This window comes from Augochlora pura, chromosome 11 (genome assembly GCF_028453695.1).
Source record: "Augochlora pura isolate Apur16 chromosome 11, APUR_v2.2.1, whole genome shotgun sequence".
NCBI classification, from domain to species: domain Eukaryota; kingdom Metazoa; phylum Arthropoda; class Insecta; order Hymenoptera; family Halictidae; genus Augochlora; species Augochlora pura.
This window is the reverse complement of record NC_135782.1, coordinates 11,568,446-11,588,424: the sequence shown is the minus strand read 5'-3', so window position 1 is coordinate 11,588,424 and position 19,979 is coordinate 11,568,446. Positions and strand designations below refer to the sequence as shown.

General features: G+C 34.7%; 1 protein-coding gene across 4 annotated transcripts in view; it reads left to right on the top strand.

The window, feature by feature from the left end:
• Dgo (ankyrin repeat domain containing protein 6 diego) overlaps positions 1–19,979 on the top strand; it is a 321,616-nt gene that overhangs the window by 94,122 nt on the left and 207,515 nt on the right. For all 4 annotated transcript variants that reach the window (XM_078194017.1, XM_078194016.1, XM_078194015.1 and 1 more), the window contains exons 3-4: positions 13,053–13,158; positions 18,361–18,459. In XM_078194017.1, coding sequence (XP_078050143.1) covers positions 13,066–13,158; positions 18,361–18,459 — 192 coding nt within the window. In that variant the 5' untranslated portion in view covers positions 13,053–13,065. The remainder of the gene's footprint in view (positions 1–13,052; positions 13,159–18,360; positions 18,460–19,979) is intronic.

Sequence of the window (19,979 nt, the reverse complement as noted above, 5' to 3'; positions counted from 1 at the left end):
ATCAGTGCAAATAATTGTCGATTAATTTTTTTGTCCGTAATGTTTTAGTCACGTATTTGCTGCAAATATGACTCGTAGAATGTAAGACAATTTCTGCATCAACGATCAAAAAAGCAGAATTGTAAAATTGCAAAACCACAATTAGCAAAATTGACATAAAGGAAATTAATCGATAAACCATGGAAAAACAACAAATTCTATAATTTTTATTCAAATCGCTAATTTCCCGAATGAATTCCCGTACAAATCAATTCTTCTTCGAACAACAAACAACTTCTCTATTCGCATGAATTTTTAGTCGAATAAAATCTTATTCCGCTATCTGGACAAACTTCAAAACAATAAAATAACAAAATTTGTTTCGTCAATACGCGACTAACGAGTAAAATTTTGCCCAGATCTGAATTACAACAAGCGGTCGCGTTAAATAACAAGTAGACGCGAGAAGCTCTCTTTGAAATACTCGACTTGTTCGTTTTGCCCTGTTCATAAAGTATTAACTTTGTAGGTAGGCTCGCTTATTCGTTTACCAGTTCCGCCCGTATGCAAATACGCACGCGGTACAAATCCTCCGCGGTGAAATTATTTTCTGTACGAGTTTCATCGACGGAGCAGGTGCTGCGAGATATACCGGGGGATGATAATTTTCATTGCGTCCGAGATAGTTTCCCGTATAATTATCGGTGAAAGACAAGCGAGCGGAGAAATTATGCTTTACGATCCTGCCTCTAAAGCAACTGCCCGTGGTCGTTGGAACATTGATCGTTCCCGTTCGCAATTCGTAGCTCGTTGCGGGGATTGCCAGCTAACCCCTGATTTTCCGATTGCGTCTTGATTGAATGTTTATCCATCTCTACGCCAGTACGATTAAAATTGCTTATGCACTACCGTGCTCCTAATTGACGTTGCGTAACGAGAAAAAGACGGTATTTTGCGGGACGCGCTCGGCGCAAATGGTTGCTGCACGGTATAACGTAGTTTCAACGGGAATCTCATTGGGTGAGACGGGAGAATGGTTAATACCATCGACGGATTTCTAATGGAACAGATTTCTGGCCTACCTTTTGTATTTCGAAGGCACTGGATTGGAACAGAGGAAGTCGAACTAATCGGTGACAGTGAATGAAACAGTTATGACCAAATAAAGTCAATCAATTTAGATTTCTACTAAAAAAAAATTAATTCTTATTAGAAATCTATTGCAATTTAAATTCCTACAAAAATCGAATGCAATTTCAGTTTCATACAGGGTGAATCATTTATTTAATTATTTCCAATATTCTATTAATTCTGTCTTAATGTTTCTTGTAAACTATTGTATATGTTAGGTAAAGAAAATGTTTCGAACAAAAGTTGTTTGGTAAAGGGAAACATGCACGGCAACAATTTATTTTTTCCATTTTCCTTTTCTGTTTTTTAATCGTGGCATTCGGAAGTCTATTGAATACAGAATAAACAATTATCTGTTAATGAATAATAAAATTAAATTACTTATTTATTGATAACCTGCTAAAGAATATGCATGTTAATTATTTTCGAATGACACAATTAAATGTTGCATATTGTAGTTAGAATGTTATCTTACATTACACAAGGTTTCACAAAAATGTCTAACAATTCGGAAATAGGGGATACTTGAGATCATTTGAAACAAGTTCTTTCTTTACAAAAATGTTCTCTGAGGCCTCGTTAACGAGTTATTAACGAAAAACACTGACCAATAAGAGACGGGATCAGCTGGCGCTAGGCTGTCGAGCTAATCAGCGGAACTAGTCTTCATCCACTCGTTGGCTCGGCCGCCTCGCGCCAGCCGATCTCTCCTCTCATTGGTCACTCTTTTTCCTTAATGACTCGTAAACAAAGCTGCGGAGAACATTTTTGTAAAGAAAAAAGTTACTTCAAATGACCTTAAGAACCCTTTATCGCCCGATTATGAGTAACTTTTTGGACACCCTGTACATCTAAACCATGAATTAACATTTATCATATATGTTGAAATATTTAACGTGTTATTACCACCCTGTGTTTTACAACCCTCTCTGGCCTCTCTCAGTATTAATGAAAATGTTATGACAATATAATTGCTTTTTTCAATATTAGATACATATCAAGAATTTTGGCAAATATGTTTCTCGACTTCGAAATCTGTTTTTTGAATTAACAATTAAAGTACTTTTGCAAAAATTGTTTCTCCTCCGAATTGAAAACTTGTCTTGACTAATTGATTTTTTAATTAAGACTCTTTTTGTCTCCGATGAAATCTTGTTACTTTACGTGTACTTTTATTATAAAAAGTACAGCAAGAAACGAAGAGAAATAATCATTTACTATATTTGGTAAGGTGTATAACGCCAATTAGACGCAGCGACGAACTATATAAATTTTTATTATTATTTCCTTCTACACATTTATAATAATACGATTAGTCGTAAGCCGAGGATTTCAGATATTATATTTTACAATTTCGTGTTAGAAGAGACAGTTCAAACGACCCGCAGGTTTCTAACGCGCCACCTTATATCCCGGTTCCCGTCACCATTCTACACGTGCTTCTCCTCTACCACGCACGGTATCTTAACGCTCTCGCTCTAACTGTAATTATCTGTAGTGTTTTAATAAATCGTTATAGAAGTTACATATTCGAACATCTCTGCCTAACACTTCGGAATCGTAAATTTGCAATGGAATCATAATCCGCGGATAATTTTCAAAAGTGGGAAACAATTAATTTAAACGCGTTCTGGGATGTTTTTAAAGCCTCGCATTTGGAAATAATACGATTCGCCTATATGAAATTCTATTTTCTCGCTGTTCGCGATAAATTAGAGATTGAAATAAATTAAAAATCGACACAGCCTGGCAATTATTCTCCCAGATAAATGGTAAAAGGGAGCCGCGTCTGGTGTTCTCTTCCGACGATGCGACGTTTTCTTGCTTTTTGCGTAGCGGCGGTTGTCGGATATTCCTGTCGGTTATCCGTTATCGATCTATCTAGTTCGTATGATCGGATCGCGAGATCACGAGGACGACACTGTGTGCATGGTGTCCATGCTCGGGTTCGATTTAATCCAGTTTGGTCAGCCGTCAGTTAAACCATTTGACAATTTCTTCAGATCTGACTGCTGATTAGGAACGTCCGACGTCTACAGGATTTATACTCAACGCTTTTAATAGTTTTAGACGACGCTATTTTAGACCTTGGGGAATGTTATATTAATTTATCAAAGTACATGTAATACAATGTTGCAAAAACACGTTACACCGATGTAAATTCTTGGGCGCAGTAAACATACGATATAAATTCTTCAACATAGAATACAAATTTCTATCGTATCACTAAGATATTAATTCTGTTTCTTCGTAATTTCTTAATTCTTTATTTTTATTTTATTTTTCTATTTGTCTGCTATACTTTACTATTCTTAAATTTGTATCATCGTTTTATTTCTCAAGCGTATTAAGTAAAATAATACTGCAATATAAACAGTATGTTACACGTTTCGTTATGATATGTACTTTCAATTTTATACGATGCACATTTGTTAATATGTTAAACTCAAACATTCACGATATTTAAAGAGTTCCTCAATGTTTATCGGGAATCGTACTCTTCCGATCCAGCAATTATGCTTCTAAGGTGTATGAATGCGTATCGGGAAATATGTTCGAAATTTGATTGTCCTTCATTCATAAATTATGATAATTATAAATAATGACTTAATAAGTAGTTGGTAAGATACAATTGAAAATTAAAGTTGTACGATCAACCTGTTTTTAAACCAGTAGAGGGATATTCGTTTTAGATCATAATTTTCATTATTACTTTCAAATTATATAATAAAAATAATTTTAAATTCGTTCCGGTTTTCCTGCTATCCATAAGTTTGCAAATAATAACTGCTAAATAATTATAAGCTTACAACGGACGATACACTTGGTTTAGAATTCGTAATGGCCGTGCATGGTCTAACTACCGATTAACCATGGATTTACAATTTGGATGACCGTAATTAAAAATTTTGCAGAATTTATATGATCGAGCGGACCCCGTTCTCTTCCTTTTCCACCTCACCGCGTTCTGGCATCAAAGTGCAGCGTATATTATATTCGTAAACGTATATACCATATATTAGGCTCTCCTCTTTTTCTGCCGAAGTTATTAAGCCGCGTTGTTGAACACTGTGATTGCTTCGGTGAAAGACGTTCCACCTTTATTGATCACGATGACGTAGGATGGATGCGCGATAATTAAATCGCCGCCGGAACGGGAGAATATTCTTGGCGCGGCGAGCTGGATCGGTCTGCTTGCTGTTCGATCACCGGCCAATGCTCGATCAGAATCAACAAAAATCCTGTCGCCTTTCAAACTTGGTCGCTTCGGTTCGAACGGGTCTGCTTTTTAATACTCGCACGATCTTGTTAATAAATATTTGTTGTAATAAGTCAGAAACATATGGCAGTATTCTTTTCAGAAAAAAGGTGTTCAGTCAAAGGTCTTTATTAAAGGTGTTTAACACTAAATTTTTAAACTGTGTAGTTTTAAAGGTTTTTTAAAGCTGCCTTTTTAGTTTATGACATTAATTCTTAACTGGTGCAATAATTATTACTAAGATGCGGATCTTATGTATTTAGGGGATAGTAGTAGGCATTGTAGTTGTAATCGAAAAAGATAGAAAAAATTAAGAGAATTAAAAAATGTCAATGTACTATTTTTAATTTACACGATTAAAGAAATAATATACTTGCTATTTAGTTTATATTTATTTTGCATAAATATCTACAGTGTAATTATTACAAAATATAACTAGTACATGTGCAACTTTGTAGAATATTGCAAAATTTTTAGTTTATTTCACTATAATTTTCTTCGTGACTAAAAAATATGGTCATAGTATTGTAAATAGTATTAAGATATATAACAAGTCTCAAATGGAATAATCTCTGATTATATCGTTACCTTAATGTTAGGATACTTCAAAATATATACGAATATTTTCGGATTTTTAAATATTAAAAAGCAATTTAATGTTTCTAAGATAATCTGCCTTACCATGTTTGTTGTATTATGAACAAAATTATAACAATCAAAGTAAAAATATTAGCGGTTTTTGTATATTAAAGTTATTCCCTTTGTTGTGCTAATCTAATTTTAAATAAACTATCCATTGCACTTTATTCTTAACCAGTGTGTAGAATATAGACAACGCGGATAATTGAATTTTTAGTAGAAAATAAAATATAAATACTACTTTAGGGCCACGAACGACACCAGCTTATCAGTAAAGGGTTACTGATTATTTTTCTAACGCTCAACCAACTCTTCTAAGAAATAGACAAATTTAAAATGAACGTAACGGGACGATGATAAATGATTTTCCGCCTCGAAGACGCTGCCGAAATTAATGAAGATTTATTTTCGACAAACCTCTGTTACGTCCAATTAGACCAAGGTGTTTTTATTCTTTATCGTCGACGATCTGTTGCACAAGCGGCAACGAATCGATTTCTCAGGTATCCTTTAACGAGGATCGAGCGATAAGTAATTAATTCCAAGCGGTTTTGGTCGCGCGAACATTTGGCCGATGTATTTTAATTACCTGCTTTGACATCTACACAAGGATTTGAGTGCGATGCCCGGTGCTCAAGCGCGGTTTGCTTTTGCTTTTGTTTCGTCGAATGGTCTTCCGAGCGGAGTGAAATTCCTTTGACTAGTAGATACGCGGTTAGCGCGGCTCGGTTGTTAAAGAGAAACCGTGTATCATTAATCAACGTCCGTCCGCTGAAAATTTTACGCGATGTTGATGCACCTGCGCGTACACGTACACGCGTGTCTACATGACATATCATTTTAATTTACGGCGGCTCGCCGCTCGAGAAATGAATAGGTCAGAATCTGAAAAATCAAACGCCGCGCGCCGCGCGAAATAATCTGCTTCTACCTAAATGTACGTAGTCGAGTCTGCCAATCGCTCGTGGGCTTCTTACCGCAATAATAATTCGGTTCACGTTCTTCCCTTGTAGGTATAGCGAAATGTTCATTATCAATTTTAAATGCATTCGGTTTTATAACACTTATAAAGATTTCGTGTGTAAACAACTATAATTATATATTAATCTTTACTTTCAAGTTTTTATACCTTTAAGTTTTGTACAAATTTTTAGCCTCTTTTAGAATGTTTAATACTAAATCTACCGAGATCCAAAGATGACTGTGTACATGCTAACGTATAAAAATTGTAAGGGTCAATTTTTTTAAGTATTTCGGAACTTTAAGTATTTCGGAACTTTTTATAATAATATCTGCTCGAATAAAGAAATATATTCAACAATTTTCAGTGAAAGATGTTTTATAGTCTCGATTATTATAAAATAAAATTAAGGAAACTGGTCATTTGACCGACGATGGTACGATTAGTATTAGACCTACCGGAAAGTTGTGTTCGATGATGTTATTTTATGTTCACATTCTTGATACACTTTTTAAAAATGATATTTATAAATTGTAATCACGCTGGCAGAGGGCATAGATAGAAACGGAAACTATACAGTACAATAAACATTATTGAATGCCTATAAATTATTATTTTCTTTCAAATCAAGAACAGACAGAACTTTCCGGTAGACCTAATATTAATTTAAATACAAGTATAATGAGTCTTGAATTTTGTTAAAAACTGTGAAATACATTGGAAATATAATACTGCTATTTAAGGTATTATTGTATCGTTTCCGGCTTAATAAATAGGTCGAACATAATTGACCAGGTACAAGAAAGAATAATCGACGTTCAGACAAACCAAGTTAAATTGAATGAGCCTGCAGTTTTTAAATCAAAATAATACTGATGCATGAACGGGTATAAAGAAAATGATACTTCAGACTACCTCACAATGGATAAGATCAACAATATTAATTCCGGCTGACTGAATTTTCTGTTGGTACACGTCTTAAATGATCATCGTCATCTTCTTCTCTCGTGTGAATCGCAGTTAAGTTATAAACATATTAAGACTTTCTATAAAAAATTTAAAGCAAAATAGACTTTTAATAGGAATTTAGATTAATTGTTTTTAGATTAGGATAATATCAGTTATAATAAATTTCTAGTATAAAATTTAATTCTAATGAATTTCTATTAAAAATTGTATTCATAATAGTAAATAAAATATTATATAATTGTAATAGATTATTAATTCAAATCGAATTATGAATTATATAAAATTTTTTATAGAAATTTGAACTTTCCTATATTTTTAACAGAGATTTTAACTGAAATTTGAAATTATAATAAAATATATTTAGAATGAGGATCATATAGATCAATAGATTTTAAAAAGTGGCGATATCGATTATTTTTTAAGATAAAATTCGATTATAATGACTTCGTTTCGATAAAATTGATAATTAATAGACAACTAACTTTTATTCCATTTTAAATAGGATTCATTGATTTTTAATTAACGGCTGCCGGTACCACAGTTCTGTCAAACAATCGGAAAGTATTCTCGCGAGTCGAATGTTACTAGAATTCACGAGTACATATATCGCTTTCTGTATTGTGTTCCGTAGAGTCATAAGTATCCCGTAACAAGTTATTTGCATTCTGGGTCATCTTTAGCAGGTCGAGCGAGTTCTACATCTTCTGTACTACTTCCCATCGAATGATTAATTCGTGACAAACACATTAAATTGTTTTCAGAGCGTTTCCACGCGGCTTGGTTGTACGGGCGGCGTTACACGATATTACTTTAAGCCGTTTTCCGCGTGTTTTCGCACGCGCGCCGTGGATACGCTCGATGTCGGTAATGGACCTTGCAATCCATAACCGTTCGGACCGTATCGCATGGTTAGAATATTAACTAATCGACCTTGTACTCATCTCGATGCCACTGACCGCTTCCTGATTGGATAATGATCAGCGGCTTTTACATCGAGATCGCGTATTACACAATCTCCTGTTCTGAATAATGTCCGTTCGAGAGGCAGTAAGTTATCTGGAAAAGAAACGCCGATTGTTTTTCATTCGTTTTACCATCGCCATTCTTGCTGCTATTAAACGTCGCCGACTCGATGAACACGTAAGCTGACCGATAAATTGACACCATAATATCTTATCTCAGGTATCGAAAATTAGTGGAATTCCAGTTTCGTAGAAGCACTTCATCTTCTTCCGTGTGCAGAAGGGCTTGCATCGACAGCCTGGTTATTAGCTGACAATGCATTTTATGCATTTACGACCAAAAACGAGAGTTCGTGATTTGATTAATAGATTGTGGATTTTATGCGCTTTTCACAGAAATGGCGGAACAGGAATTGTGAAGAGATTAAGAGATTTAAGTATTATATTGCCATACTGTTTTCAATCTGTTAACATTATCGAGAGAAAACATACGTTTTCATCTAACATCCATTTCTTATAATTAATCTACGGAGATTTATACAAATGCATATTGTCGAGAAATAATTTCAATTTGCAAATGTTCAATGTTTGGACACATATTTCGATATATTTTGTTTTTTCAATTCTCTATGTCTTTTTACACTTGTTACTATTATTCATGCACGTTTCCATCTTTGTTTATCTAATAGATAAAAAAATATCAAAGACTGGTTTACAATTATTGCAATACACAAAAGAATAATCATTAGTGAACATAGATCTCTCATCAATAATTAAAATCAACAAATGATTTAATATCTAATTTTACAATATTACCGAGTATGTGAAAATCATGAATAATATTCGAAAAAGACTGCAAAAATGTATTAAATCAGAAGGATTGAATTTCAAACATATAATATAAATTTTATTGTTCAGATTTGTGATTTCTTAAACTCTTTCTTAAACTGGTCAAATATGTAGCATATTAAATTGAATTAAAACATAAAAAAATAAATATAGATACGTGTAAATAAAAGGAAATTAAATATAAATTTAAATATAAATTAAATTTAAAAATTGACAATAAATATATGTAAATATAAATTTATGTATAGATATAGGAACACAAATTTTTCCGCACTCAGTACGTTAATGTAATTATTTAAAAATTCGTGTGACCATCTATTAATTCAACAAAACTGCATTCTTCCAATGCTTTAGTCGTAATTACTAATTTATACAATATTTACTGGAACAATAATTGGTAATAATTAAACCGGACTGCCAAGTCCGGTTAAGGGTGCTCGTGTAGCAAATTCCAGGGAGCCCTCCACCTAATTTCATCCGAAATCCTTACGTTCATGTTTATTTCATACGCGTCCTACGACAGTTTCAAGTGAGCATTAGCGCGGGCAATAAGCATAATTTTCAATCCAGAACAAGTTCGCAAGTGCACATTAGTCGGAAGGGATTTTAGGGCTCAGTTTCATGGCCAGCCCGAAATATCTGAAGCGCCCATTGTCCCCGGAAACAATGGCGTCGTGTGTCATTGTTCCTTCTATAAAGCATGCGTGCCTCTTTTCTTCGTCGTCACGCCCTCCCCTGTTTTGTAATGAATATCTGCCTTTATGGTTTATGGATGTGATTCCGCGCGTAATATTAATTTAGGATAAAGGTGTGCGTTCGTCGGATCGCATTTGGAGATGCCTCGCCGTGAAGAATTGTCTTCGACGAAACGTAGCGGGAATATACAAGGTGCCCCAAAAGTCACTCGCAATCGAGAAGTGAAGTGTTCTATGGGTAATTTCGAGCAACTATTTCTTCTACAATAATTTTATTCGAGGCATCGTTAATTAATTGTTATTAACGAAAAACAATGACCAATGAGAGGCTAACACGACTGATGTGAAGCGACTGAACCAATTAGCGGGCAAAGGCTAGTTCCGTAGATTGGCTCAGTTGCATCGCGCCGGTCGAGCTCACCATTTATTGGTCGATATTTTTCAATGACTTTAGTAACCTGCCACTTTCGGATTGTTAAACATTTTTGGGTCACCCTGTAGAGTGAGCTTATTGAGTTTGACAAGGGAACTGCCAAGGATGGAAATCGTGTTTTGAAAAAGAATAGCGAAATTTTATGGTATGCACATACAGTACTGAAAGACTGTTACAGTCTGTTTTTAAAACAAGTCTTCATCCCTGCTGTGTGATTAACCGTCGCAAGATGGTGACTGTGTCAATTCTGACCCAAAGTACTTCTATCATTAACTTCATTATTCAGTCTTCAGCGATTAAATAAAATAAAATGTTGTTACATTAAGAATAATAGAAAAGCCAGAAATGATTGTAAGAAATATCATCGAAAATATGTATTGAAAAATTGCTAAACAGAGTTCAGAATTATTACAAACATCGTCAATAGTGTAGTTGCGAGAATAGTTATATTTGAAACTTCGAGTGTTCCCACTGTGATTCAAATCGAAATTTGAAAAACTCCTACGTACTCCATTTATATTAATATAAATCAAGGAAGAAGATTATTTTTCCGTTTAAAGAATTTACAATACTCATGCCGCAATAAATAGAAAAACGTATATTGCACACCAACAGCCTTACTTCCACGATTTTGTTTAATATTGGGTTGGTTTTATTTATAACTACTATTTTATTTATAATCGCTACCGAATCTCCAATACCTGTAAAATTCGAATAATTCGTAAGTTAAGATGAGAAAACATAATAACTGATGAGGATAATAGTACGTCATACGTACAATCTTATTAGAAACCTCACATTTCTAACACGCCTGTCCTACAATGATATTACCATCATAAGTAGTATATATTTTGTAATCGATAAGGCAAGCGTTCTAATTTATTAATTAGCAATTAATGACTGTATCCTTATCTAGTCGAATAACGCATTTCTAAAAGGAACAGCGTAAATTAACTGTCAGGGTCCGCGATACTGTTCACGCGAGTATGTTAATTACGGAGTCAACTATTAGAAAGTCGTTGGTTTTCTTGACATCTCACTTTCATCGAAATAATCTCGATGAAAGCGTAAGTAGCCTCTTTATCTTTGCCGCGATCGACGCAAATCCGAATCCTGCTCGAACTTCACTTCGCGTTGTGCACGTACCAGACGTGTGTTGGATATTTAACCGGTTGACATCCGGCGGAAACTGGAGTTCCTGGCTTCGTAACTTACACTAGGGCTCATTTTAGAAGTCTACGTGTTTCATTTGGTGAAACTCGGATTGTTGAATATCGCACGATGAAAATTAATCACATTTTCGCGAAGCTTCGTACTCGGACAATTTTCTTCGATCACCTACCAAAATCTTCGAAAGCATCGTGACGTGAATCGTAAGATAGGAAACGAAGTTTTGAATAAAATGCAAAATAGTAGAACATTGGAAGTAATTCTTGTGTTGAAATAAAATTTTTAAATGTTTATATATAATTTTGAAATTCGGTAAATGGCGATTTTGGAGGCACCATAATTATCGATAGTTTTGTTATGTTCTCTATTGGGAGATATTTGAGTGCAAAAATGTAACAATATGATCAACGAACTTATTGTTTAATAAGTCCTTTATTAATGCAACATTGGGGTCGATAGTGTAGGGATTTTCGACAACAAAGGATGAACCACAGTTACTTTAACAAAATATTTAATAACAGAAAAGGGGAAAAACAAGATAATGAAATAAAATACAATCTTTACACACAAGTCTCTCACAAATATCTCACGATTCATCTTTGCTCTCTCAGCGCTCTCACGCAACTGAGAAAACTTTTCTACCCTCACGGCACTCTTGCTTTCTTAAAAGTCACTCATACACGACCACATTCAATCATCGATTCGTACGCATGCGCACTCTCATTTCGAGGAACAGTCACATGGTCCAAGCACTCTTCATTCACACCTCACTATCAACTATTGCATAACCCAAACGCTCTTATCTCATACCCCACAATAGATTACCATGTATTATTCAAAATGGCTTTCTATCAAACTGATGGAAATATCAGATGTAGTATCAGATGTGTACCAACCCTCGATAATTACTTATAATGTTTATTAAAGTTTTAATGATGTAAAATTATAGAGAATATTTAACCCTTACATACGCGTGATATACATACAATTAATTTGTAATATAATTCATTAAATATAAAACAATTTATGTTTATATAAAGGGTTAAAAACAAGTTGAAAGTTACACGCATGCGAGACAATGTACAGTATCAGACAAAAATATTCTCATACCGTTTAAAACACAATAACTTTTTAAAAACTGGACTTGAATTTTTGTTTTAAATGATGATTGGGCTACTAGATCGATTACTTAATTTTTTTATCTGAGCCTGTAACGAAAATTTATAAAATGCGCTTTAATGATCTCTTTTGACGATCAACTTATATACATACTGAAAATTTCATTGAAATCAGTTGACGTTGTTATAAATTACAATGTCGTGTTTTCTCGTTTTTTGACATTTTCGACCAATAACTGAGATATCTGCATTTTTTAAAAATCTTTCAGCGCTTTTAGTTTGTACGTTAACCGATTGCGATCAAATTATCATGATGCATATAAGTTATCAAGATCTACGAAAAGCAGCTTTTAAATTTACATTACATGCTCGGTTGGAAAACCTTCTTATCATTTCAACCAATCGCAATCTCAATAAACTTTGTTTATCAAACTGGCCATACTAATATCTCAAAATATTGAAGTCATTCTGGCGAATCTTAAAAAAGTTGTCGACATACTGCGTACAACGACTATACACATTTCGTTTATAAAAGTATGTAATTCTGTATGAAAATATACGGTCGAGAAAAAAGCATTTAACAACTCTATCGAAATGCGATAAAAAGAAATGTACGAAACGTGCACGGATCTAGGGAAATGATTGCATTCGTTGTTTTTTGAGTAACGCTGAGACGAGCAGTCGATCAAATAAGGTTCGAACGAGTGTAAGAAAACTATACGGTACGTTAATAACGAAGCCCCTCGTTAATTCGCCGCTGTTTAGCAAGAAACTCGCGGCATCGATATATCTGACATAACAATCTGGAAAGCGATTCGATGATGCATGAAAAGCGATCGCTCGAAACGAATTCCGCTAATGTTCGCCCATTTTCTGTTCTTTTGCAGATGCGTGGCTGGAATGGCAGAAAAGTTGTGCGAGGCTGCGGCACGTGGCGACGCTGCGCGAGTTGCGCGTCTACTTGACGAAGATATTAAACCGTTGCCGGATGAGGTGAGTCCCTTTCCGCTCAATTATACCCCACCCCCCTCTTCCGCCCTTATACATGAATTATTTAATCCGTCTGCCAGAGTCCGTAAATCTCTCTCTCTCTCTCTCTCTCTCTCTCTCTCTCTCTCTTCTTTGTATTAAGGATTCTTGCAACAAAATTGGTTTCAAAACACAGCGACGAAAATCGAAACCTAAAGAATCGATTTTAAATAAATTGATTTAAATAAAATCAGTCGATATATTTTTTATGTCCATATTTATACCTCAAGGTTTAATGCTTTGTAAATCGTACCTGAAATGCACTGTTGTTTTTCTTGTGACATTTTAGGATCGATTTAGAAAATTGAGATCTTAAATTTTTAAAAAATCAATGTTAATTGTATGTTAAGTGTATAATATTGCTTCTTATTCTTATTCAATCTGTACGAAGAAATCAAAGAAGCAGAGGTTTGCGGTGAGTGAGCACAAGGTTAAATAAAATATTGCGTGATGATCTGAAATTACTTGAATTACTATATTGAGTTTGTACAAGTTATAATAATATTGCTCAATTATTTTAAGAATTTTAATTATTCGCGGACTTTGAATGTTAGCAGCTCATAGAACTAGATCGCGAATTTTCTGCATTTATGACAAAAACGAGTAAATGAAACACAAAACACTTATATTATTATATAAATTTAACATTTGATTATATTATTCGAACTCGTTAAAATTATTTTAGACGGAAATAAATGTTTATGCAATTGCTGATTCCTGTAACGAACGTAACAAAATTAACCGATTTAAATGATATTTTCAATGTGCATATAAATTACCAAAATCTACTGAAAAGTAGAAAAAACATATTACTTTTATTTTAAACGAACTGGAGTTTAAAAAGGAGTTTAAATTCACTTCTGCTCCTTACTATGTATATACATGACTTTATGTATATACTGACACTACAAGTTTATATTTCTAGCCACAAGGCTTAAAACAAAAATATTATTACTATTATCATTAGTATTATTCGGCATGATTATAATCGTTAGACAACAAATTAAAAAATACTTCGAAACAGTAATTCGAATGATCTGGACATACCAATGGCGATCGCATTGACAAAATTGTCGTTGCGCATGATAAATGAAAATCGAATATAAAAGATCGGGCCGTGCGTTCCCTAACCGAGTGCAATAAATTAAAATATTCGAAGCATCATGATCGAAAGGAGAGAGCAGAAATTGCGATAAGATTCGCGAGTCATTTACCGTGGAGCGGTCGGCGCTCGGTCGAATTTTAATTATCGTTGATGAAGTCGTAGATTGATCGAACGGCGGCCTCCTCCGGATGCGATGCGCGGGAATGCCGTATATTAATTACGTTACGTATTTGCATGTCCGCTGTGACGGTCGTCGTCGGTGGGAAGGCCGATAAAGCGTGGTCGGGACGCATTTGTCAAAATGTTACTCTCGCAAATGGCTGCCAGGCAATCTGTACGATTATCCATGCGGCCATTACAATTACTTCCTCCTTAATTGCGCCGATGAAATTAATCGTCGTACGGCTTTTTCTCCACCGGCGGCGATCCACCGGCTAAAGTGCTTTATTACGTTTAGCCGGTACAGATGCTGCGCCGATACGTCGGTATCGAATGCGTGAAATAATTCAAATAATGGAGATCGGTCACGATATCCAGGGACATGCGATCGGGTATTTTCGAGACGTGTTTATGGAATGCGCCGGATGCCTTGGATTATTTCGTTCGTATCGCGCCGATTAAGGGAACACGGCTGTGAAACAGTGAAATCTTGAGACGAGGGTTCGGGATTTGCGTATGGAAGAAGCGAAAGCTTACGACGAATAGAATTGTAGACGTTACTGGATGAAAGTCGAAATAATAGAACAGAATATATATAAGAATCAGTGTAGGATAATTGAACTATTTTGTTCTCTTCTTCATTCATCTAAATCTTGCTTATGTGGCAGTCATATTTAATCAACTTAATATCGAAATTAATTGACATGAATATCGAAGCCAATAAGAGAATATTATATAATAAATTAAAAATTACATAAACAAAAATTAATGACCACAATGAATTTTCTTATGAATCTACCACAGTTAATAAAGAAAACTCCACCATTCACAGATTAATTATCTTAATCTGACTGACGTCAGAGTATAGGAATCTGAGTATATAGTTTGAAACAAACTGTACAATTTTCGTTTCTTTTTATTTATTTCGTGCGTGATACGAGATGCGATTGTGTCGCATTTCTCCATGTCAAAATATAGTTAAGTGTTTCTAGTCTTAGTAATCGGTTCCGCGGGATCTGGTATGGCTAGTTTGAGCGGAATTTATGCTATCTGCGGGTCCATTTTTTCTCCGAGCTTGATTTATCCTCAGAAATATTTATTGTGTGATATATTGCGCTTACCGTAACTAGTGTGCACGGATAAGATATACTTCTTCATTAACACGCGAGTTGGTTCGCTCTATTACATCAGGCAACGAGGCGCAGCCTATGCAGGAAATCCGGACCTAGGCTGCTGCAGCGTCGAAATGATGTATACCGTGATTTGTTAAATTTACGCAACATATGCTTCTCGCGGGTAACACAGAAAAATCGAACTGTTGCGTTAACGCGTACGTTTCAGCGCGTTGCGACTACCGGTATCTCGATTCTCTTGGGCTATAGGTAATTAGTGCGTAGATTGGCCTGCGGCTATTTGAGGAGTATTTGTAAAAAAACAATGTAAGTGCTCAAAATGTAATTCTGTAGGAGGAAGGGAAAATGGTTGCTATCCTCGAGCTATTGGGAAAACTTGATTTATTTGTATCTTTACATGTAACTGAGGTTACAATAGCTTGATAATATAACAAAATTATTTACTTCTTACAATGATAATACACATATTCATGAAAAAATATTCTTTTAGGGGGAAGTCTCTTTGTGTCATATTTTAGTTGTAAGAAAGCATTGATTCTTTAAATCTGCCAAGTACTGTAAGTGCCGAATTGTTGCAAATTACTTGCGAATGTCAAATTATAGAAAATGTAAAAAACGCTAAGATATGTGTCTTTAATATGATGTTTTAATTTTTTAGTGGAACGGTGTTGGAAAGATTATGATTTTATAATGCTGCAGGTATATTATTGTAAAACTTAGGATATTTACTGTCCATATTTCAGGGGTGGGGGATGAAAGTGAGTCAACGCTCTTTTAATATGGTATTAGTTTTTTAAAACTAGTCGAAATAACTTGAATTTTTCTTTGAATTTTAAAGGAACTAATTCACTGTACATTGACTAATATACTTTTATTTTAATTTTGATATTACTTACAATCAAAAGTATATAAAAAGCTGTCGTTTTCTTACTTTTCTATCTGAGCTTATTAATGAATATTAAAAAAAATGAATTTGGTATTTCTTGGTAACTCTTATACGTGTAGAAAATTTCATTGAAATCGGTTGACGTACAATTGAACTACAACCACTAAAATGTATAAAACTTACAAAATGATTAAAACTTGTGAAAAAAAACAATGATTCTCGCGATCTTTTGTTGATTACAGCTCGTGTCAAAATCAACCGATTTCGATGAAATTTTCAATATGCATATACCATTTCAATATGGTAAGTTAACATGAAGTACCAAATTTATTTCTTTAATTTTCATTACAGACTCAGATAAATAAGGTGAAGATACGAGAGTTCTTTTATACTCTTTTTATTACAAACAATAGAAAAATTAAAATTGACTCAATTCGTTCTCCATAAAGTAAAGTCGACTCAATTTGTTCTCCACTGTATATATTCCCGCACAGTTTGGAGGTCTCGCTTTTTTCAACATTTATTTATACTTATTTATTAATATTTATTTATTTGTTTATTACTAACTTTTAGAGAATATTTTAATAACAGATATTCATATAGTCCGTCCCCTAAGCCTATATCTTTTCACAGTACATTGCTTGTACTCTACATGATGCATTGGTAGTTATTGTAGAAAATAATGTAACGACGCTACATATGCAGGCAATGTCACCTATTAGTTACTATATATAACATAACCTCACCGCGCATATCGTAGTCGTCTTGGCAATGCATTCCCACGATTGCACACGCTTTCGATCACTCGTTCCAACGCTAACAATGATCGATTGATACTGATAGCTCGCTTCAACCTCTCATCGGTCGCTGCTGTGAGTTGCGACTTTTCTTGGTTGCACGCTATCCGAATCTCTTCTGGCCTCTGTACTTCAGTTTGCTTAAATAAAAATTAATATACCGGGTGCCTCGCGTTTTTCGTACAACAATCTCTGTATCTCATTTCTGTGGAAAGTTATACGATTTCGTCAGAAACTTAACACTTTATCGACCGGTAGTCTATAAATTGGCTTTTCCCCCCGTTCGATAGCCTGTGAATCGGTTGCCATAAAACCGTAGTAGTGGATGAATGTGTTAAATTGTATTACAAGCTTCAATATTATTATATAAATTTTTAAATATTAAATACCATTCGCGATTAATAAGATAAATAAAATCAAAACAGAAACAAAAATGTTTACGACCGGATGACCAGTCGATAAAGTGTTAATTGTGTTTCTTTATCGTACACCTAGTCTTTCGCTACTGTCTCGCAACAGTGTTTCTGTCCTGATCGAACGAGTTGCCGGGAAATAATGCCAGATGCCGGTTTCGTGGAGTGGGAGAAGGTATACGATAGCGGGATCCTCGCCAAACCTCTGTTCGCTAATTAAGGTCGCGCCCAGTTCGATTACGGCAGCTAATTCGACATGAGAAAGTGCGGCTACCTATTAATTACACCACTAATTAGACCCTCTCTAGATAAATGGATATGATAAGGTAATTGACCTTCTGATTTAAGTACAGATCATTTTCCGGAAGTAATTGTCTAAAATACAGTGTATGATGTACGAACAATTTATCCTTTTAATTAATTCAGTTCACAAAGTTTCGGTCGGCGCATTGGTTAAAAATCAAAGATGAAATACAGAAATTTATTATTAAGGATAACACTATATTAATTATCAACACTGTTAGCAATACGAATAATAGTTCGCTCTTGTTATACCATTAACTACTCATAAAAATACATTTCTATCTTTTATTATTACAAAGCTTGGAATTTACGATTTTGCCATACGCGGTAATCGAAGGGTTAATTAACAATGATGATCGTCGTGTTTCAGAATGGTCGAACGCCTCTCCAATTGGCAGCAGCGGCCGGTCACGTAGACGTCTGCGAAACGTTTCTTCTTCGTGAAATCGACGTGAATGCAGCCGACAATGTGAGTAACATGCCACAAAGTATTTCAACCTTCTGTAATATTATTTCTCGGTCGCCGTAATTGCGTTACGAATCGCGCATGACAGAAATACGCGCGTATTATTAGCGCGGCCATTGTTGGTGAAAGAAGTTGAAACTCAATAATGTCTAATTACTGGAACTTAATAGGCGCAATATCTCGATTTATCATTTTTCTATGAACACGAGAGCGATCGTTCCTTCGAAATCTTACCGAGTGATTAATGATTGATAATTGCTTCAAGGATAACCCACGCATCAATCCTGGCGAGATCGATTTCTGACGACTTTTATTATAGTGTCTATACCACGTGTACATGCGGAATGTATCTAATATGTACTCTACAGTATCATAAATAGACTGCAGATCTTTATGCACAACACAAATTTTATTCGTCGACGACTAAAAACAGCTAGTAAATAAAAATTAACTTTCTCTTTTTATTAATAGAATATAATTAATAAAAATATAAATAAGAATATGGGTATAAATATGGATATACATATGGATATGAATAAGAATATAATAAGAATATGAATATAACTATCAATAATTTACTTCTTTAATAGGCTCGTATTTCTTCTGTTCTGTGTTCCACCTGCATTTTCGTCATAAAAATTATATAAATTAATTCTACAACAGACACGTGTTTTAGCCATTGCTATCGAATTCAATTTATGCAGCATTCTTCTGTTCCGTAACAAACGCAACTACAATGAACGAATCGTTTATAGACGCTGTTATATGCGATACTCTTTCATTCCTGACCATTTTCCATAGTTCGTATACACTGGAATGCGTGGATTTCAATGGAAAGGCGTTTTTAAGCTTCGCACAACGAACGCTATTTATATCGAATAGTCCGCCATTTAAATTCCAGCAATCAGATTTCGCAACCGGGCCGGATCAACATTAGAGAGCTTTTAGCTTTCTGAATGGCCTTTTGTGCGAAACGAAGCCATGAAATACGATTCTTGCACCGGCGGCTAACGGTTCCAGAAGCACAGACACTAAATTCTGAAGTGGCAAACGACTCGGACTTGGATAATAATTCACGGAGTCCTGGGTGGGTTGTTCTGCATGTCAGTTCCGCAATATATCAGTACGAATATACCAGTTAATGAACGGCGCAACGATAATTACCGTGTAATTATGGGTTTACGTAGTTGACGAAGGGAAGGGTGATCAGCTCGTTACAGTTTTATTCGATACGTTCATGCGAAATACATGGATCAAAAAGAATCCCGCGAGGTATCGATTTGTGAGACGTCCACGCATCAATCGGTTAGTAATTGTCTCAATTATCTACGACTCGATCTCCCGAAGTATCTTTAATTACAGGATAGAACAGAGCATTACACGAATATATTTATGAAGAAAATTCCTAATGCGCATTATGCAGTTAATACATAGTATTAAATATATCCTGATTAAGAAATTTTACGATTCAAATATTCGATTACGTGTAACTATTAATATACCATATTATTGAAGATAATTTT